General features: G+C 43.6%; 1 protein-coding gene across 10 annotated transcripts in view; it reads right to left on the minus strand.

Annotated features, from left to right (window-relative positions):
• FAM13C (family with sequence similarity 13 member C) overlaps window positions 1–23,104 on the minus strand; it is a 127,657-nt gene that overhangs the window by 17,705 nt on the left and 86,848 nt on the right. For all 10 annotated transcript variants that reach the window (XM_070057689.2, XM_070057688.2, XM_070057687.2 and 7 more), the window contains 3 exons: window positions 18,736–18,820; window positions 6,037–6,247; window positions 4,719–4,857 (listed from right to left, as the gene is read on the minus strand). In XM_070057689.2, the coding sequence (XP_069913790.2) occupies window positions 4,719–4,857; window positions 6,037–6,247; window positions 18,736–18,820 (435 nt within the window). The remainder of the gene's footprint in view (window positions 1–4,718; window positions 4,858–6,036; window positions 6,248–18,735; window positions 18,821–23,104) is intronic.

The following is a 23,104-nucleotide window of genomic DNA, read 5'->3' on the forward strand; positions in this document are numbered from 1 at the left end:
GGTGAAGAAACTCAAGAGTGGAAACTCCAACGATGGAATTGGCTTCTAGAAAACAGCAACCATTCCTGACTTCCACTCTTCCATCCATGGCATGGACAAGCTTTCCTTTTCACATAGTGCCCCACACTGCCCCCAGCAGGCACTCGGACAAAGCAGTGCCTACTACCCAGCCAGTGGTTCACACACATGGCTTTATATGACTGTAACCTGTGACAAGATTTAGTGCCTGTCAGTCATATCCTCAAGCTGAAGAAAGGAGACCACAGGACCTCTACAACCTTAAAACAGGCCTGAGAGGGAGAGGGCAGTATGTCAGGGGGATACCCTGATTTCTAATCCTCTCACCACTTCTAGCACTCCATTTTTACCCCAGTTAGCAGTCAAGTGAACAAAATCACTAGTGTGCGACCTCAGGCAGGTACTTGGTCTCTCTGTGCCTCCGTCTTATCTATCAGAGATGAGGAGAGGAGAGGAGAGCAGACGAGAGGAGCCAAGAGAGCCACGTGTTCAGGAACAGGTCCTTTTAAAACTTTGCCAGAGGGCGGGCAGGGAAGTAGGAATAGTGAATTCCATTAGGATGGGGGGGGAGCTTGACACCGGTGGTTGGGCCATATGGCCACCTGGCTTTCAGCAATGGCAGCGGGGGGGGGGGGGTGGCTAGGGCCTAGGATGTAAATCACGCCATAGATAAAACGGTGCAAAAGATTTTTGAAGTCCATGAATACAAAGGGTCTTCAAAAAGTTTATGGGAAACGCATATTATGAAAAATTAAGTATGGATTTCAAATTTTGCACTAAAATAAGCCTGTTTCTTAATTCTATTTTCCCATAAGCTTTTTTCCTTTTTTATTTAAGTAAACAATTTCATGTATTTCATTTACACAGATTTAGAAACAGTGATACTTCCCACCCCATCTTCCCTCCCACCCATGCTCTCACCCTTCCTCCTTCTTCCTCTTATTCCTTCTGTTAATTTTTACAGTGATCTACTTTCAGCTTACTTTATAAGATTAACCCTACACTAAAAATTCACCGGCTTATTTCACTAAGTATAATGGTTTCCAGTTGCATCTATTTTGTTGCAAAAGACAGGATTTCATTCTTTTTTATGGCTGAGTAGCACTCCACTCTCTTTCTCTCTCTCTCTCTCTCTATATATATATATAACTTATATATACATTATATATAATGTATATATATTTAAGAAACTTTTCAAAGTAATGCATACATAAGGACACATATAATCTTAAGATGACATAATCATAAAAGTATGAAATATGTGCATTGTTAGTGACCACATCTAGAGGCTCTGTCATCTTTCTTTAAGGATTCACGGAATGCATGTGACATTGACAGGCCATTGCTGAAACAGAGGTACAGGAATAAGGAAAACATTCATTTCAGGTCACAGGAAAAAACTATACCTATGTGACAGAATCATAAATACACATAACATTAGGTAGGTTCATTATGAAACACAGCCATGCTTCTGCCATTCTAGAGTGGTAGAAAAACCACACGTGTTAAAATGGAAAAGCTGACTGAATGAAAAAGACAATGACAGGAGTGCTATGTTTTCCATGAGGGAGCCCTGATTTTTCAAGACCACAGAGAGTGACCTGTGGGCACCTCTTCCTCCCAAAATGTCTGAGCCTGATGCTATCTCTGGTTTGCTATAGTGATGCACTGTATTCCTCCCAGTCTAGGCCTTTGGCTTTGGTAGAAGTCTGGTTATATGGACAGTCAATGTTTTACATTTGGTTTCCCCAAACCATCTGAGAAGCCATCTAGTTTGACAGTCCTCACTGCATCTGCCCCACAGTTTACAGTTAATTCTCTTTCTCTCTCCCTCTCTCCTTCTCTTCCACATACACCCACACACACACCCCCTTAAGACCTTAAGTCAAAGACCATCAAACAAATAAATGAGCTTTCACTGCTGCACATAGGACTTAGAAGACATTTAAGACTGAATTTTCTGACAAAATAATTTGAAGGCTAAAATCATTTTCTTAAATGAATTTTTTATTCCCTTACCCTTAGGGTTACTTTTAAAAGAGGTTAAATCAAGCTGTCCTGGATGGTACCCTCCATCACATAAAAGTTTTCACACACAAGATATGGATCTTCAAGCCTTCTAACTTCTGAGCAAATATTCTGGCTGAACAGACTCCAGTGCTCATACCCACAGGTGCTAGAGTTGAAGTTTTGTTCAGTGCCATGAAAATGGAGCTCCCAAGCTCCATTTCACATAACAGAAGGTACCACTAGCCCAGTTCTGAGGTCTTCCACAGAAGATCCCTACCACATAGTAGGTCTCTGGACTGATACTGAGAAGACCCAAGTTGTTATCTTGGCTAGATCAGTTCTTTGTAGTGTGATCCCAGGGAATTCACTCAATATCTGTAATTGTCAGAAAAGAAAAAAAAAAAAAGACTAGCAGATCCTTACAATGCTAACATTCTGTTTCCACCAAGTAGACATGTGGCTACAGCAGCATTTTTCTAACCTCTAGAATCTAAAAGTCAGACAAAAAAATCAGTTGTAGCAAATAACCACAGTTTGGGACAGGAGAATAAAATGGTCAAATTCAACAGAGATGCAAAGATGTGTGATAAACACAGGCATCAGAACAGTGCAGAGGCTTGGCAGGAGCTTGGGTTCAAAAATGAGCAATGGGAACTATTAATTCCACATTCAGGCTGCCGGGAAGGGAAGTTTACACACAGCAACCAGTTAAAGCCCACTGATAGGTCAAACCTCTGACCAGAGCTTGGCACCTTGACAAGAAGGGCAAGGGGAAGCCCTGTTTCCTGAGACATATAAGGTTCTGATTATTTCACGGGCTTTTATGCCCACTAAAGCAATGCCAACCATGAAGTCCCCTGTCCCTGCTCCTCCTGATGCATCTGTCTGCAAGTGTGAGTATTTATATGTGTGTATCTGCTTTGGCTTTACAGCTTCTCTAAACAAAGGCAGGAGGTGCCAGGAAAATTCTCTTCCAAAGTAGGCAGCTGCTGGGTGGCTGCTATGGTTGAGAATAATCATCCACAGTCTCTGGCTACAGGTGGAAAAACCGACAGAGAATTACCACGTACAAATTTCCTTTGCTTTATGACAAGACAGAGATAGCCATTGGCTAGCCTGGTCAAATATATCTCACATAGATTAAAAAGCTACTTTAGAATCTAGTAGCCCAATTTGTGTCAAACACTGTAATAAGCATATATATCCCTTATTTACTACTCAGAGACTCAAGAAGTTACCACTAATATTAACTGCACTTAGCGGATAGACAAATGGAGACTCAGAGAGGTCAAGTTCAAAGTCACAAAGTTCTTAAGTTGCTCCACTGGATTTAAATCCAGGAGAGTCCGATTCTGAACTTCCTGGGCAAGAAGCCAGAGCTGGTAGTCCACAGTTCCCAGGGTGGGGACATCACAGGCCCAGGAAGTCTGCAGCAAGCAGCAGGTAACAATCAGCGCTTTCAGAGTATCTGTAGTTTTCAAACGTGGCACACGTAAGAGTTATCTGACTTCTCCACTGCAAAACCTATTCCCCTTCAACCCACTGATCCAAGCCCAAGCTGACAGACAGTCACGAGAGGCAAGCTCTAAGTCTCTGTCCGGCCTCTGTTTCCTTATTTGTAAAATAAAGGCCTGGACTAAGGCAGGGCTCCCAATAACCGCTGTGACAGTCTGACCCTAGGGAAGAGAAGAACCTTCAACATCCTGACTAAGGTTGCCTTAAAAGTCAACCTGGTTTTACCTCCCACTTTGGAAAGCTGAAAACCATTCCTTAAAATTCCCCCATTAGTGAACCTGAGCCCGCTATGGGAAACACAGGACAGGAAGACTGGAATACTACCCTCTTCCACTGCACTCCCCAGAACTTAACACCATGCTCACAGGAACCTCCCAACTGTTTTTGTCCCAAATGCTCAGGGAGCCTTTACGTATTCTAAGATGTATGACGGATTGTTTGTTTTCTTTTATTCTCATAGCAAGCTGTTCTGGGCCCTTTGCCAAAGACTCACTATCTTTGTGCAGTTCCGTGTGAATAGGACTTTTCCTTATGCAGTGGTCGCCATCCGAGAAAATAAAGAAAAGCAGCACTGATTATGTGAGAAGCAGCAAGGCTCATGTTTGTAGCACTGCGGCACTAGCACGAAGACTCCTGCCTCTCTGATGGCAAAGGAGGTGCAGACTTGTTCTTGTGGGTGGCCCTGAACTGATGTCACATGACAGGTCCCTTTTTCTCCCACCAGGACGTGCTTCAGTGTCACAGAAACCATCTTGCCCTGATGCTGCTCCACAATTGGACATTCTGCCCTTTAGGTCCTTAATAGTGCCCTATCAAAATGGGAAAAAAGTTAAAAAAAAAAAAAAGACAAAAATTCAAATGCTTTCCAAATTTTCATTCTGGAGTAACTAGTGATAATAGGGTCCTCCAGGAAAAAAGGGTGTGATCACAGTCCAGTTCAGAAGTGAGAGTCATAATCCATTACAAGAAGTATCACAGCAGAGACCCTCCCACCAACAGCAGGGGAGACTGCAACAGACACAAGATGCAGACTGAGTTTATCATGGGTGCTGGTTGGCCAGTGGGAATGGAGTCGATGCCTGCCGAGCAGGCAACCCAGAAAGAAGGAACGTGGCCCAGGAATATCCACACAGCTCTGACACAATCTGCTCTTACATCCAACCCCAGGTGCTTACCCGGTACTTCTTTTCCTGTTCAAATTTTTCTTCAAATTTCCGAATTTTCCGCTTGAGGCTCTGGATGTGCTTGGTGAGCTGGGTAATGGTCTGTGGCTCCTTGCCATCACCACAGCTGCCCCGGGAAGAACTTCGGGGCCTGCAGGAGGGAAGGGAAGAGCGTCAAAAACAGTGGGCATTGGGAACAGCAGTTAAGACATGGCTTGGGATGCCTGCATCCCATATCACAATACCTAGTTCAAGTGCCAGCTTCTGCACTTTCCATCCAGTTTCTTGCTAACAGGAACCCTGGGAAGGCAGCAGATAATGGCTCAAGTAGTTGGGTCCTTGCCACTGAGGCAGAAAATCTAGATGGAATTCTGGGCTCCTGGCTTTGGCTTTCTTGTAGGTATTTGGAGGGTGAACCAGCATATGCAAGATCTCTATCTCCTCTCTGTGACTTTCCCTTTCAAATACATAAATCTTTTTCAGAAGGCTTCTCTGTCTCTCTGCCTTCCAAATAAAATGAAAACAAACAAACAGTCTTTGAGGACACATGGCTGCTTGGTCTACAAACCAAAGATTATCACAAAGTGCAGAGATAACTTGTTCATCACGTGATGAGGTTATCATGGTTGCATCTGCTCAATAAAGGAGACCTCTGATCACAACGTGTTTGTGAGCAGATGTTGGCATAGACTCTAGTGCACAAATATATATATATATATATATATATACACATATATATATGTGTGTGTGTGTGAAATTTGAAGAGGGCTATTAAAGCTCTCACTTTTTCATAATCGTAAAACACACAGAGGTTAACAAGTATCTAGCGTTCCCACAACCCATGCTTGGCTGCTACCACTGGACATGGCGAGAGCCTGGGTTCATCAGGAATGACAGTCCTGCCATTTACATGTACCTACAAGGGTACTTTACCGAGTTTGTAGAAAATGCACATTGGTGCAAAAACAATTTTCAAATCTCTGCTTAGTTTTCCCCTAACTCTCATTCCCATGAATTTTTTGACAATCCCTAGCATACATGCTTATACACCAACTCAGGGTACTAGTCATTTCATCCCAAATATTCAAGCATGCGAGCCCCTGGGGGTAACCTGTTTCTCATGACCAACTCCTGATGAAATATTAAAGCCTGAAACAGAACTCTCAACTGGGAAGTACACCGATTTTCACCATTTATTTTCCACTTTTGCAGCTGCACTTGGCAGAGACATATTTGCACTACTGCAGAAGCACACTTCATTGTCAGTTGTCAATGTGGTATTTGAAAAACTGTATGAAATGGGGATAATGACAAAAAAATGTTCCCTTACATCATGAACTGCTGAGTGCTGGGTGGAGAGGGGGCTGATTCGGGGTCCAGGTTGAATCTCTGGCTTTGGCTGAAGATGGAGCAGCGAGGTGACAGCAGGGGGTTGTCGCCGTCAGTGATGTGATAGAGCAACCTGCTGGTCCCCAGAGCCTGCTGGTCCTCTGGGGCACTGTCTGCTCCATTCTGCTCATCTCTGTGGACTGGCACGGGGTCTGGGAAACAAGAAGCAGCCATCAAGACTCAGCAGTGACAGAGGGCTTGAGACTGTCATGTTCCTAAAGAAAGGTCATCAACATTCATTATAATGGCCTGCCTCTTTGTCATTTATTCCTTCTGGGGATATGAAAAGCTTTCAAAACACTGTCATGTTTATTCTCCCAGAACCAGCAGAGAAAATAAAAGCTGTCACCACCACCACCACCACCAATAAAAAAATGGAAACAAATTATTTTGGTTTGAGTTTCAGAGCCATCATAGCCCAAAACTACAAAAATTAAAAAAAAAAACACCTTGTTTTTATTTTCATATTATTGGCATAAGTAGGAAGATTATTGCAAAATGATAGAATGACTCAGAACAAGACAGTAAAATGGAGCTAGAGGAGATTATAGAGTATAAGGAAGAAAGCAGCAAATAGAATTGTCCAGAAAGGAAAGGAGAGAAGGAGGTGGAGAGGAAGAGAGAAAACAAGGGAGGAATAAAGGGAGAAAACTCCCTGACAGAAAATTACTCCGCAGACCTCAAAGAAATAATGGAGAACTCTGCTTATCAGCATGGAATGATGTTTAGAAGATGTAAAATGGAAACCATAAATTTTAAAAGCAAACAGTATTGATTCTTATATGAACAGCATTTATTTACAAGTATGTGTACAATTAAATGACTTAAAAGATCAAAGAAGTCAATGGCAATCACAAAGCATGGTAGAATTAGGCAAGATTCTCGTTTTTTTCCTCCAAAATTTTATGTAGCACTTAATTTCAACAAAACAGAATAAAACCTGCTCCAAATATTCTCCCCAGCTAGCCAACTGTGTCTCAATTCTCACTGTAACCACCACCCCTCACTTTAAAAATAGTTTTTATTTATTTGATGAGCAGAGAGAATCTTCCACCTGCCGGTTCACTCCCAAAATGCCTACAACAGCCCAGGGCTGGGGCAGGCCAAGCCAGGAACCAGGAACTCAACCTGAGCCGTTCACATTGGAGGCAGGCACCTGACTATTTGAGCCATCATCTGCTGCCCCCCAGAATATACATTAGCAGGAAACTGGAAATAGGAAAAGAGCCAGGAAGCGGAGCCAGGACTTCAATCCGAGCACTCTGATACAGGATGCAGGCATCACAAGCAGCATGCAGCTCAACCACTAAGCCAAATGTGCACTCTCGTTCCCCTTTTAAATGAGCACATTAGCACCCCATCCTGGAGTCAGCTAGAAGATCAGTGTGCTGGGGGGCCCACATGCGGCACAGCAGGTGACACCACTGCTTAGGAAACCAGCATCTTATCCTGGAGCACGTGTTCCATTCCAGCTGCTCAGCTTCAGAGCCAGCTCCCTGCTAATGTGCCCAAGAAAGCAGCAGAAGATGGCCCAGGTTCTTGAGTCCCTGCCACCCATGTAGGAGCCCAGGATGGAGTTTCTGGATCTTAGATTCAGCCTGGCCCAGACCTGGCTGTCATAGCCATTTGAGGAGTGAACCATGGATAGAAGATGTCTGTCTCTCTCATTCTGCCTTTCAAATCAATAAATCTTAAAAAATATTAGGTGGGCACCTCATTCTAGGGAGGTAAGGGCAAGGGAGTAGGGCATATCAGCAGAGGATCACTGAGTTAGGGTGGCCAGGATGAGGGGTGAATAACCAGAATCAAAACCTGGGACAACCCCCTTTTCCAAAATAAACATGTATCACAATTTGAGACCAGTCTCTGTGTTCTCTAGGGCTTGAAATGCCTTTGCTTTGTGTAGCATCAAAGGTCTGACTAGGTCTTTGTGTGCCATCCCCCATTGCTATTTTATATTGCCAAAATGGAAGTATTTGGCTTCAGAGTCACAGCACTGAAGCAGAGCTGGGCCAAGAACTTGGCTTCTCAAACCCTAGAGCCCTGAGATACAACTGCACAGGAACACCAGTTACTGTGCACGCACGGCTTTTTCTGAACTGCATTGCAATAGCAATTGTAAACCTCCATTGACATGGCATCTATTTTCCATGGGAACTTGCAGAAGTTGCCAGTGAGGCCTCATTAACATCTTAACCTGCTAACCTCCCATCCTCCGATTCAATCCTGAGGGAAACTGTGAGCCACAAAAGACCCCAAAGCAACTAACTGAAAAGGAATAGAATAAAAAACTGGTGATTTGGTAGAGCTTCAGTTCTTTGTACAAACTCTCCATTTGGGGTGGAGGGGGGGGGTGGCTTAATGAAATGAGCTGGTGTGTGTGTGTGTGTGTGTGTGTGTGTGTGTATGTACAGAATCACTGAGCTCTTTATACTCAGAAGAGGCCAGTTTACATTCAGACTCAGTGCCTTGCAATCCTCGGAACAGAGGCCAGCACACCACTTCCAGACCCTGCTCCCAAAGCAGCCTAGGGCAGTATTAAACTTGGGTGGCTTCTGCTGGTTCCCTGGGGACAGGTTAGTTCTCTTCCCCCAGGAAGGTGCAGCTTACCAGGGCCCATGGTGTGATGTGGTATGGTTTAGAAGGTGGCAGGCAGGAGTCTGTCACGGGGCTCCAGCCATTTTCCCCACCTCTCTTGGCTTCTTTCTTTGGCCCATCTCACAGCACTATGCCAAGAAAAATATACCTGTATCTGTTGTGCAATGTTGTGCCTACAGTTAGCAATACTGTATTGCACACTTAACAATGTGTTTAAGAAGGTAGAACTCGTCAAGTGTTACTAAAAAAATTCATTATTGCTTTTACTGTATTCTCTAAAATGGTTCTAACATATTTTAAATTTATACAAAAAGGGGGGAATAAAATTTTGAAAAAATAATTGTTCCTGGAAAAGTGAGAAAGCTGAAGCCTAGCGGGGAGCAATAATCAGTAGCATGAACCTCACGTTTACTGCTGGTTAACAGAGACTCTGACAATGGCAGACCACGTTAACAACAGCTGCCTCACCAGCTAAATGGGCAGAATCAGGTGAATCAAATATTTCTAACAAAATTTTTACCATATCCTTAAACTATTTTAAACAAACACACATTTTTAAAAATTTCAACCAATGGATTTTTAAATTTTTTAAATTTCATCCTAAGCAATGACAGTCAAGGGATTGTGGATTTGATGGGCTGGTTACATTTTTTAAACTCATACACATTAAAATAAATTCCTTTTAAAACTAACATTGGGGGCCAGCGCCTTGGCTCACTTGGGTGATCCTCTCCCGGCGGCACCAGTATCAAATGGGTGCCAGGTTCTAGTCCCAGTTGCTCCTCTTTCAGTCCAGCTCTCTACTGTGGCCCAGGAGTGCAGTGGAGGATGGCCTAGGTGCTTGGGTCCCTGCACCCGCATGGAAGACCAGGAAGAAGCACCTGGCTCCTGGCTTCAGATCGGCACAGCACTGGCTGTGGCGGCCATTTGGGGAGTGAACCAATGGAAGGAAGGCCTTACTCTCTGTCTCTCTCTCTAACTCTACCTGTCAAAAAAAAAAAAAAAAAAAATAACATGTTCCCCCATTCATCTTTGTATTTCATACTTTGTGAAACATGAAGGTAAGGCATAAAAACTGGTAAGCACAGTATCCATTCAAACTCCTCATTTTAACAATCCTTAGCAAAATAAGGGAGTCTCTTACTGATCACCTCATCAGGGCCCCCGTGGGGTTAATATGGAAATTGGAATCAATATGCCCCAACATCTTGTCTCTCCAACCAGTCTTTATTTGTCAACAGGAATAATAGTTACATCTGGCATTTATGGAGTGACTCATTTTGTCCTCAAACTTGTTCTGAGAGCTTTTGCTGTGTTCAATCTTCATAATCACATGAGGCCAATGGTCATTTATCTCTGCAGTAACTGCACTAGGGAAGGTTGTGCATGTGTGCTGCCTCCATTCAGGGAAGAAGGATTTGACCAGTGAGCGGCCCTATGGGAAGACTCCACATCTGGAGCTAGAAGCCAGGGTATTTCTAACAGCCACTCACTGAACAGTACCGGACACTGAGAACAGAAATAATTATCATCAGTGTGTAAAGGCCCACAGACCACTTTTGATTTGGCTCCAACTCTAGGCAGACACAGATGCTATATTACAGCTGTTAAATGAGTCAGATTTAAAAATATATCTTTCTTATGTGAATCCTCAAAGCAATTCAAATAAGTATCTACAAGAACGTGAGAGAAACTGCTGAGGCTTAGTTGAGAAATATTTTAGCTACGTCCTTGTGGATTTGTTCATTTGCATTCTTGAGTTTGCCCATCATAGTGGTCTCATAGTTAGCACTCAGATGTATTTCAAAATGCCAACTCATCAGCCATTTTTCAGCTTAAAAGACTGATGAATCAAAAGCATGTCCATGATTCTAATAAAGGTCAAGGACCAGAGGTCTTATCCCAGCCTCTCAGGACCAATTTAACAGGGTAAACAGTTAAACAAAGAGCGCCACAAAAACAAAACAAAACAAACAAAAAAATCAGGACCATCTGATGGATACATCCTGATTCAATCTTAGGTATGTTGAATTTCAGGGCCAGAAGGCACTTAAGGGTTTAGCTATGAGACTAGGAGAGACACACATGGGTAATCCTGAAGTCATCCCATAATTAAGGCTGAGGAAACAGATGTGTGTGCTTGGTTGGAGACCACTGAGCGAGATGTAGTATGGCCATGTTAGGGAAGCTGTGGGAATAAGGGCGGATGAAGAGATTCTGGGGCGGGGAGGTGGCCAAGTGGGGGCGGTCAGCAGTCCCAGCAGGCTTCTGTGCAGAGTGCTGGGGAGCTGAGAGTATGAGCAATCTGTCACCATGAAAGCAAGGCTGGGCTTCATGACAGGCCCCTGTTGGTGGTTTGCAATCATAGCTAAAGCATGAAGTACAGGCCCCGGAAGATCCAGATTCAAGTTCCAGTCTTTTCTCTCCAGTGTCATCCAAGATACGTTATGTAATTTCTTTCAAGCTCATTGAATCTGAGAAATAACCAGGGGAAATGACCTTTATGTTTCTCCCTCCTGTGTCACCAAAGTGAAGCCAACTGTTCAGATGACACTCAGGCTGAGCCATGCCCTGCCCCGGGCATCATCCCTGACAGCCGAGGATCCAGACGTGCCCACCCAGTTACACAGAGGGCTGGGTGCCGTGATGCTGCTCATGTTTCAACCTAATCGTCTCGCCAGGTCTTCTAGCTGATTCCTGCACAGCTGATCATCTCAATGGTGTGCCTCAATAGTTACCTCCTAGTAAGGTAACAGCAGTCTTTTTCAAAAGGAACTTCTCCTTTAAGAGAAGTACCTTGCAAAGGAGGAACATTGAATATACAAAGCAGTCATGAAGACTACTGAAGGAAATTCCAATCTTCAGTGCAGGCCGTGTCCTTAACTAAAGGCATATCCAAAGTTGCTTGGGAAACACAGTTAATATTAATTACTGATCGCAAGTATCCACTAGTTTGGCTGTATCAGCCAATAAGTCACCGAAGTTGGACCATATGGAGCTACAGAAACACGAGTCTCAGGGAACCAGAAGACATGGGAGAGCTGGGAGGTGTGCAGAGCAATGTCACACACCTAGCTTCCAGGCACACTGCTTGCCAACTTTCAGATGATAGTCTTTACAGGAAGAATGGTGTTGAAGTGACTCTGACATGGAAAACCCCTGGGCAGAGGCAAAATGACGAATGAGAACTCTGCAATCTGCTCAATTTGCTCTAAACCTAAAACATCTAAAAATACAGTCTATTAATTTTTTTTATAACTGTAAAGCTGCTGGTTAAAAGCCTGGGTTGTGGGGCACTAAACATTTGTCCTTGGCCAGGTAAGCCTCTTCAAATTCAGAATCCCCATTTTATAAAGGGTTGTAGTGAGGACAAATAGGATGAAGCACGTTACGGTAATACTTGGCCTGACTTTTCAAACTGAATTAAATACATTTAATGAACTGGAAGCTTTTGCTATAGGATTCACATTTTTCCTTTCTCAATAGGGCATTTGCAGAAACAGTCTCAGAAAATTGCATTGTCATAGGTAAGTTTTTCCTATCACCTTTACAATACCTTCTTTGGAAAACAAAGGATTCATGTGGTCTCCTTCAGAGACCATGAGCATGGAAAAAACAAAAACAAAACAAAAAAATCCCACACCTTTAAAGATGAATTAATTGAACTTTTTGCTATTCCAAGTTAAAGGTTTAAAGCAGGACAGATTTGATTGTAACAATGCAGTTTCACATTTAATAGGTTTAAATTAGTCAGCCATCAGCTCTATAGATAACTGCTGTTATAACAACCTTTTGCTTAAGGGAGCTAGCATAATGTCAATCATTTGCAGGATTCTAGAAAGGACACAGAATGAACGGTACAAAATATCACTTCTACACTCTGCAAGTAGTTGGAAATTACAATAGATATTTAAAGACAAATAAGCATTATCAAGGGTGAAAGGCAAACTAAGCTCTGAATAAGGTAAGAATGCCCAGCTTTTTACATAATGAAAGCCAACTTTTATTGAGCATTTCCCTCAAGTGACTGCTAACACCATCCATGTGTATTATGCCATGTCACTCTTGCCACAACTCTAATTAATACATAGCATGCTTTTTCCCATTTTAAAGTAAAGTAATATAAGGCATACAGGGATAAATAGCCTTTCTGAGATCACCCAGTTATCACATGAAATTCTGCAAGGAGCTACGTTTCTGAATAAGACACAGCCAAGACATACAACTGGGCTGTCAAGAAAACTGGCATGGTGTTCACAGTCAAGGTTATTTTAAAACAAAGCCGAATAATGACTAGGCCATGTCTTACAATGCATACAAAATTCACTTAACAACATGCAGCAAAAGCTAGACTTGAATATCTCTGTGATAGACATGCCAATACCAATCCTTGCAAATCACTCCTGGATTAATCTTATTTTACATTTCAGAAATGACACAGAAGAGGAAGTACAGAGCAGTAAGTCCGAGTTTGCAGATGTGGTGGATATTTTTCAGAGTAAAATGCTAAGCAACACAGAATAATCTCGCAGACCATGAGGAGGCCCAGCAGTGGCAGACAACTGGCACTGCAGGTCTGTAGGTAATGGAGTTAGAGAAGCCTAATCCAAATACTCTTATCAAATAATAAGCACTAGACTACTAGTTTGAAAGGAAATGGGATTATGGAACTCTTACAGAATATGCTGATGTGACAAAAAGAAGCCAAGAAAATAGTACGTAGTTAGCTCTGGGAAGGGTTTGGAAAACAATACTGGAGTCATAATTATTTTGTAATTACATACTCTATAAAACACCTGTGTAGCCTTATTGAGATTTTAGATTTACTGCTGTTTTAGGAAATAACAGACATTCCCATATACACTTTGTCCAGTTTCTCTCAATGGTAACATTTTGAAAAACTGTAGAACCTCCACCCATATTTACAAATAAAATTCTGCTATTTGCCTTCATCCAGAATACACTATGTAGATTGGGTTAATACACAGGAATAGAGATGGTTTAGACCAGAGGAACTGAAACCATCTTAAAGCCACAACAGGCTAACTGACTACAAATTGAGGTCCCTTCAATCTGACAAAGCAAAGTCAGGGATGGATCACAAAATGACTTTGCAAGCACTGAAATTATGTACAGTGCACTTCATGTCAAATCCTAGAACGTCACATGGAGACAACACTGAAGCTGGATAGCAAATAGAGTGACAAGGCTCCAGCCAACAGAGTTTAAGTTAGGAAGACCCCTCTCACAGTCCTCCTCTTGCCTACCACCACCACTTCCCACTGCACTCCATACCTATGGGGCCTTCAGCAATTTACATTCACTTTCCAAGTTGATTTCTTCATCCTTTATGTGGGGATAATAATGAAACCTACGCTATAAAAGGGAATCCATGCAATCATGTCTGGTGCAAATGAAGAGGTTGTGGTCAGGTAATGATGTTATTCATTTAAAAGCATCTGAAGCAGGGTTTCTGAGCCTCAGCACTATCCACATTTGGGACCGATTCTTTGTTGGAGGAGATTAATTCTTTGTTGGGTATCCTGCACATTGTAGGGTGTTTAGCAGAATCCCTGGCCAGTACTCATTCGATGCCAGTAACAGCTCAGGCTGCCCCTGTAGGATGAACAAATTATATGGATAATAGCCACCTAGTAAGATAGTGGAGATCCTTTACAGTTCTAGAAATCCAATGACAAGTTGCATTTGCAGCACAAACACGTCATTGCACCTCCGGAGTAGCACCATGTTCTAGCAACTGTTCCTGAGCCTCCCTAAATAGGAGAATCACCAGGGCAGCTTTTCCAACACAGAGATTCTCAGGACTCAGTTCTCCATGTTAATGTGGCATTTTAAGGTGGGCATCCCAGATCTGTAAGTTTAGTAAGTGCTCACAAATAATTGGAAATTTCTGGCCAAAGTAGGAGAGAAAGGGTCAGGTTCTCTTTGACTCTGCCTCACCTCCAATGCAACATTATGAAGAGGCACACAGATTACTTAGAATTCTTTAAGAATAATTGCAGTCTAGGGCCTGCATTGCGGCACAGCAGGTTAAGTTGCAGGCATCCTTTATGAGTGCTGGCTTGAATCCCTGCTGCTCCATTTCCAACCCAGCTCCTTGCTAATGTTCCTGGAAAAGCACCAGAAGATGGTCCCAGTACATGGGCTCCTGCCACCCACTTCGGAGCTTGGATGGAGTTCTAGGCTCCCGGCTTTGGCCTGGCACAGGCCCTGCCATTGTGGCCAGTTGGGGAGTGACTCGATGGGTAGGAGAACTTTCAATCTTGATCTCTCTTTCTGTAGCTCTCTGCCTTTCAAATAAATAAATCTGGTTTTTTTTTTTTAAAGAATAATTGCAGTCTGTCAATAGATACAGTATATTAGTGTCTTATCCAAATGGAAACTTCAATTTGAAAATGAAGATTTTAGAAAAAAAATTTCAGTAAGCACTCCTGAACTGTTATCTCTAGTGGTAGGTCTCCAGTTATCTCTGATGACAATTCTTGCTAAAGCCTCCATACCATCAATCATCCCCACTCAGATAGAACAAGGGTTATTCTGCTTAGTCATGGGGAATGTCTAACAGTCCTGCACACTTCAAAAATGACAGGCAGTTGAAAGTACACATTCCATTTTCCATCGACCAAACCAGAATACATGTTTACAATGCTATGGAGGAAACATGTGCTCCAGCCCTAAGAGGCTGTAATATAGTTAGAGGGATTTGGGCCGCCCTGTCATGTGCATTTAGTCAGTTTGGGCTGCTTTAACATAGTATCATACACTGGGGGACATAGAAACAACAGAAATTTATATCACGGTGTTGGAAAGTGGGAATCTGAGATCAGACTGCCAGCATGGTCAGGTTCAGGTGAGGGCTCTCTCCTGGTTGCAGACAACAGACTTCTTGCCATATCCTCACTAGTCGTTAAATGAGTGAGCGAGATCTCTCAACTCTTCTTACAAGGGCACCCTGCCATTCATGAGGACACTACCCTTGAGACCTAATGACCTCCCCAATGTCCCACCACCTCCAAATGTCATCACATTTGGGGTTAAATGTCAACATCATGATTTTGTGGAGTATACCAGGGTTCAACCGTGTAACAGCGTCCATCTCACATTATGTGGTTTGAAACCTACAGTGATCAGTTGTCTTAGTTCACCTGGGACCAAGGATTTCTCAGCACATGTGACTATTAGTACTAACAACAGGAAAGTGCTAGGCAAACCAGGACAGTTGGTTATCCTCTGTGTATCCCCAAATTGCTTTGTAGCTGGTTTAACTTTTCTCTAAAGCCTCCTACACATCCCTCAAATCTGTGTCCCTATCCCTTCTGCAAGTCCCCACGACTTGAGCACCTTTCCCTCCTGGAGTAAAGGAGTAGAGTCAGCTTGCCACAGACCCTGAGTTGTCAGTCCCATATGATCTGTGAGCATCTTCCTACTGAACACATTGAGATAGAACACAGTCAAAGACAACCTTATTTTCTCTCCTAATTCAAGACACTGTCCATTAGTCCACTTGTTCCCACAACTATGCAGACCATCTAGTCCACCCCAAGCTTTCTAGAGGTGGCCCAAAAATCAGAAAAGCTATCTGATAATTGTGATGTGTAAGAAGCTTCTGAAACGCTATCTATAACACAATATCCTACAGGAGTACCATGATTACAATTGCATTTCTAGCAGAGGGCAACATTTCAAGTATCTTACTAGATGGGACTGATCTTTGCAACCCACAAAGGCCAATATGCTTATCTCAAGATAGACTACTATATACCTTGCTTAGCCTATAATTTCACATAACCACTCCTACCAGTCACTGACATCAACAATCACTATTGGAATATGTCTATACATATGAAGCTCAGGGCTAAGGGGTAGGCTTTGAGAAACAGAAAATTATTTCCAAGCTACTCTAAACTTTTATGGACTTATTGTCATTGGTGCTAGTCCTATGTAATCACTCTCTCACCAGGGATTTATACATCAAAAAACTATACTATCAAAGTGTTCAAAGGTAATTCAGAAAATCCACTGAGGCCCTAAGTTAAGGACAGCAGCTCTGAACATAAATTTCTTTGACTTGGGTTAGAAAATGCATGGTTTTCCCCTAAGAGTGTTTTAGAAGTCAGTGAGACTGAACTATCTAGTAATTTAAATAATGAAAACATCTTATAAGCATCTGCCACTTTGTAGTATCTCTATGTAGATCCCTAGAGACTATTTAGATCCCTGCAAACATCTATGTTTCTAGATGTTTCTAGATTCTGTTGCCAAGGCTCTAGGATAGCTCAGATTTATCTACCTTTTCTAAAGTCCAGCATCTCACCCATGTGAAAGGAGCTTTTCTGTCCATGTTTACTATCTGACACAATATGGAGTGTGTTGCTATCTCCTTTGTGTTAGAAATCCCTGTACGTACCCAACATTCATTTCCATTTTACAAGGAGTGTTAATAAACTTGTTCAAAACCCTTCCATCCAGAGAGAGAAAATCTAAAAGCTATTCTTAATCTTTGAAGAAAACTGGAGGCATATAAATAAAAGTCATGGTACCAGAAGTAAATATTTTTCTATATACAACATGCAACAAATATTTTATTGAACACTGTTTTCTAGATACTTGTATAGCTCATTCTAAACATCAGATAACAGAAAAGTGAATTTGTATTTGGCTTGAGACTTATGTGCTGTGTATTCTGCTTGCAGGGGGTGGAATATGGAATTGGGGGAGGAAAAAGCAGTTTGTCTAATCATGTGACTTAAATCCCTATTTGGATGCACATTGGCTCCTGACTCATTTTCCTTGCATTTCTTCTAAACACAATGACCAACAGAGCAGGAACTCACACGAGGTGACAAGGACAGCCAACTGGTCAACTACATCCAAAAGGAACTGATTAACCCCGAACCAGCAAAGTTATACTAGGCCTCAGTGTCCTTACTACAAATACTATTCACAGCTAAGTTTAAAGAATGACTACAGTACATAAAATGCTCAACTGGATCATGAGAAGTTTTAAATAATTATAGGAGCCACTCTTAGTAGTTATTATTAACCACTATCATTTGTACATTCCAAGATAGGAGAGGACCATTTTGCCTACTTGGATCACAAGGGTCTGTTTGAAACAGCAGTGTCTTGAATGTACTATTGATCATGTGCTGACATAGACAGCCTTCGTAAATCTTTTCCTTTTCAATTCCTGGAGATTAGCAGCCTCTCGTGAGGCCAGCTAACCGCAGTCCATTTCTGCCATCCATCCAGAAACCAGACTGCAAACCTCTGACCCATTTGTGTTAGAAATCACAAGTAGCGCTTTCTTTGCTACTCACATAAAGTAGTGTTTCTTTCCTGTCTTCTTGGGAGCATTAATTTGCCCTGTCTTTGCTAGTCAATCTGTCATTCCCAGTATTAAGACCAGAAAAAATAACAGAAAAAAAAAAAAAAAACCCTGAGACCCAGGCTTTATGACATGGAAAGTAAGCGACAAAACCAAAATGAAAGAACAGGACAATGTAAGATCAAAATGAACTCTCGGTGGAGCATTCAGCTCCACGCTCCCTGTACTGATGGATCATTTTACAGACAGTAACTTAAGTAGCAGTGTCAAAACTCCTCCAATCCCTCAATACCCCAGAATGTTGCATCAAAGACAACACAGGTTATCTATGTCCAGTGATTAAAAAAAAAAAAAAAAAAAAAAAAAGAACAAAAACAAGCACAGGATTCAAATGTCCCAGCAGACCAAACAGGAAAACGAAGATTAGAAGTTGTGATGGGTGTTTTCACCTGACTCCCAATTAGAGAAGTCTGACTCTTGGCCCCAGCTGAAGAGCAAGTCTGTGCTACAGCAAGTCCCAATTTCTCCTGATCCCTCCCTCTCCACTGTCCCGTGGGAAACCCAGAAGCACCTCGGTGGCTTTCGTGTTACCCCAGACACCCTTTCCCTCAGTGGCCAAGCTGAGCGTGAAGCAGCAGGAAGCTGGTGCCTGGAGGGTACCATATGGGACATCCCCCCAGCCCTGCCTCTTACCTGCAGAATCCACCCCATCAGCAGGCACACTCTGGGTCGGTGCTGGGGCTGGGTCCTTGACTCCATGCACCTGGGCAGCTTCTTCCTGGTTTGCCAAAAATGCAGAGCACAGATCAGATTCGAGGGCTTGGAGCTTCAACAATGAATTCTGCCAGCAAATGCAGAACATCAGGCTGGCTAGGTAGACGCCTAACACACAGCCGTGGGTCTGCAGCCTCCCCCCAGGCGCCGTGCTCCAGCACCGGGCAGCAAGAGGGTCACAGCCACAGCTGCTTCGGGAAAAGAGCTGGCTGTGCCCGAATCACATTCGCATTATGCCACAGGCAGCCTTGGCTTCTGCCTCATTTAAATCCTAACATACACAGATTATCTATGACACATGGGGCTGGTGATTTCGTCAGCAAGAGACGCCGCATCTGGAGAACCAATCTGAGACGGTATCTGCTTCCTGAGCGTTGAGGCTTCGCACGCATTGCCAGTGTTTCATTCATTTTGCTAACATCAGGAGCAGATGACACTCTGTGCCTCCCAGCCTCCCATTCATAAAAACCATCGTCCCTCCAGTGCGAAGACTGCAGCAAACCGCAGTGCACAGAGTTGCTGCTGCAGAGTCTGGCTGGCATCACCTGGGAGGGGCTTCTGGCCTCCCCTGCCACGTGCGCTGCTGTGTGTGTATGCGTGCATGTGCGTGTGTTCCAAAGTTACTCCTCTCACAGGGGAAGGCTCAGGTCGCCTTCTATAAGGAACAGGGTCCCGGGAGACAACCTCGCTCACTCGGCATAACCCAGCCACTCAGAAGCCATTTCTCTTTCATAACGCCCAGCAGAACCCTCTGCCCACTCCACTTTTCACTTTAAATTTCTCCTGTGGTTCTTAATCAGAGCAAACTCATACAGTCTGACGCACATACCCTGCCATGATGCAGAGGCCCAGCAAATCAATTCCCACCACCAGATGAAAGTGAGTCACGCACCAGTCCCTGGCAGGGGGAGGACACGGCGGGATGGGGGGGGGAGGCTCTAAAGGTCTTAGCAGTTCTTCTGCCTGCCTGGTCCTGGCAAGAGCAGCCACTAGTCTTTTTTCTATTATAATCCTATGACAGCAACAACCACACACACATCACACACACACACACACACACACACCCCTCCACATATCCTATTCTTCACATACCCTCAATGCCCCCACTCCATCCTCCTTCCTCATAGCCACACTCACCTCCTACCCCTCACCCGGTACCCTGATGTACATGTACTGACATACACACACTACCATACCCAACCCCCCACACCCTTATCCTCTACTCCGCACACATACCCTGATCCCCAAAATGCCCCCGCCTCTACTCCATACACACCCATGTGCTCATATTTACCCTTCATTTCCTTTGTAAATAATATTCACTCAACCCCCCTCCCCTACATATTCCACAGATAAACACCCACCTCACACACAGCCCCACCCCCTGCCTGCTACTCTCTGCATATTTTACATATACGTCTCCATCCCTGACTGCCCCTACAATCACGCCACCTCCTCACTTCATACGCACTCTCCCAAACCTCACAGCCTACTCTATATACACAACCCTACCCACACACACCCCACCTCATCATGCACATACCCACGTATCAAGCCCCATACCTGTACACCCCGTTACACACACACAAACACACACCCCTCTACTGTATACTCTCACATCTTACATCACACACTTACCCCAGCATCTCACATCCCAGCCACACAATGTGAACTCCCACATACTCTTTTACACTCAACTGATGTTTGAACCCATGGCAGCATTTTAAAAGCTGCTCCCAGGGCGAAGCTTTACATGGGTTTTCTCTTAGTCATTCTCAGAGCAGCAGGCACCTGGGAAGGCTCAGGGTCCCTCCTCCACCATTCTCAGTGACAGGGCCAGATATGACACCAACTCAGTGCCCAGGAGCTGCTACCTGAGAGTTCACAGCTTACATTTAGCACCTGTCAGAACCCGGACCACTTTTCATGACTTCTTCCTCCTTCCTGAGATGTTTTCCCAACAGCTCAGTAAGATTCCCAAAGTTGTTGACAGGGGATACATCAGGAGCAAGTGCACCGATTTCTGGAGGGATTTAGTATTTAGTAACCAAGTAGCTGGCATGTAAAAACAACAACAAAAACAATTTCAGGCAAGCTTCCTACTGGAGGACCTTGGAAGTCACAGTGATCTCTCAAAAAAGAGGGATCTATTCTGACAATAAAGAAATAATGCTATGGCAATTTAAATGGTGCAGCCACTATGGAAAACAATATGGCAGATTCTCACAAAGTTCCAAGTAGAATCATATAATCCAAAAATCCTACTGTTTCACGTATACCCAAAATAGGTATTTGTATACTTGTGTGCAAAATATTACTCCAATAGCCAAGATATGTATTCTGGACTTAAGTCTCTCTGAGATTCATAGATGAAGGCCTCACCCTCAATGTGACTGTAGTTGAAGGCAAGGCCTTTAAATGAGCTATCAAAGAGGTCATGAAGGTGTGGCCCTAATCTGATAGGACTGGTGTCTTCTATAAGAAAAGGAAGAGACATCGGAAAGTGTGCACAGAGGTAAGGCCATGGGCAAACCCCGTAAGCCAAGGAGAGAGGCCTCAGGAGAAACCAATCCTGCTGAGACTTTGATCTTGGACTTCCAGGCTCCAGAACTGTGAAACAATACATTTCTGTTGTATAAGTCACCCAGTCTATGGTATTTGTTAGGACAGCCCTAGACATTAACATAAGATGGAAGCAACTCAAGCATCCATTGATAGGATGCATGAATAAAATGTAGTATATACATACACCAAAAACTCTACCACAGGAGATACTTTGGGGATATTACACCTCATTGAAATAAGCCTGCCACAAAAAAAGACAAACACCATGAAATTCCACTTACATAAGGTGTTTGGAGTGTAAAAAAATTCCTAAGAACACGAAGCAGACTTGCAGCTGCCAAGAACTGGCAGGGGAACAGAGTGAAGCTGGGAGTTACTGTTTAATGGGTACTATCAGTTTCAGGTTGGGGAGACGAAAATGTTCAGGAAATGGACAGTGGTGGTGTTTGCACAATGTGAGGAGGTACTTAGTGCCACTAAATGCACACTTAAAAATGGTCAAGAATGGCTCCGGCGCTGTAGCAAAACAGATAAAGCCACCGCCTGCAGCGCTGGCATCCCACATAGGCACCGGTTCTAGTCCCGGCTACTCCACTTCCAGTCCAGCTCTCTGCTATGGCCTGGGAAAGCAGTAGAAGATGGCTCAAGTCCTTGGACCCCTGTGCCCACGTGGAAGACCCAGAAGATGCTCCTGGCTTGTGGCTCCTATTCGGCGCAGCTCCGGCTGTTGTGGCCATCTGGGGAGTGAACCAGTGGATGGAAGACCTCTCTCTCTCTCTAACTCTGACTTTCAAATAAATAAAATCTTTTTAAAAAATGGTCAAAAGTATAACTTTAAAATATAATTTACTACAACTATTTCAAAAAGAATGAAAGCTAATTTTTTTTTAAAAAAAGGATGCTGTTCTTTTCTTAATTTTACCTTTCATCCTCTTTTTTAAAATTGTGAAACTAGCAGTGTCTCAAACTCATATGTGCTACACTCTCCGCAAAGTTCAAGGTGGCATGTAAGTTCCCACAGAACCAGTAGCATTAGCCCTTCAACACACTGTGTACGCAGCGCTATAAATGGAAAAGAAGGCTGAATGGAAGAAACTACTGTCTTCCACCAGATCCCTCTCCACCCACGTTCACCCACCACTTAACTACAACCTGGCATTCGGCAGCACAGAACGCTTCTAAATCCTCCTGAACAGGGGCTGGGGCCTTGGACACCCCATACAGGGACACATCTGATGCCCAAAGAAGCCAGGATCGGGTGGGGAACACTTAGCCATGAGCAATCCTCCCAGTGGATGGCAGGAGACGTGCAGCCACTGCCTTCAGGACCAAGTCCCACGGAGCCACGTCGAGAAGGCTATGAGTGGCTCCCACCACACACACAAGGTTCACGTTCCCCATGGGGATGTGATGCACCCACATCGCTCCCATGCACAGGTAGATTCCAGTGCACAAAGAGCTGTGCTAGACTCTGTGGTGCAAGATTGACATCAGTCTTACCCCTGTGTGGCTTCCAATCTAGAACCAGCAAATAAGCAAACACTAATGAAAGGCAATGTGGGAAATACATTGGAATCCTGGCAGAGGGACAAAGCCAACACTACACGACTAGATCATGCCTGACCTCTGACCTTTCAATGCAGGAGCATGCTTGTCCCTCCGCATGGAGGAGGATACTAAACCTTAGGGGTCCTAATTCCTACCTCAGCCTCGCCATTATTTC

This window comes from Oryctolagus cuniculus, chromosome 15 (assembly GCF_051225735.1).
Source record: "Oryctolagus cuniculus isolate XC-2025 breed Fujian yellow rabbit chromosome 15, ASM5122573v1, whole genome shotgun sequence".
NCBI lineage: Eukaryota > Metazoa > Chordata > Mammalia > Lagomorpha > Leporidae > Oryctolagus > Oryctolagus cuniculus.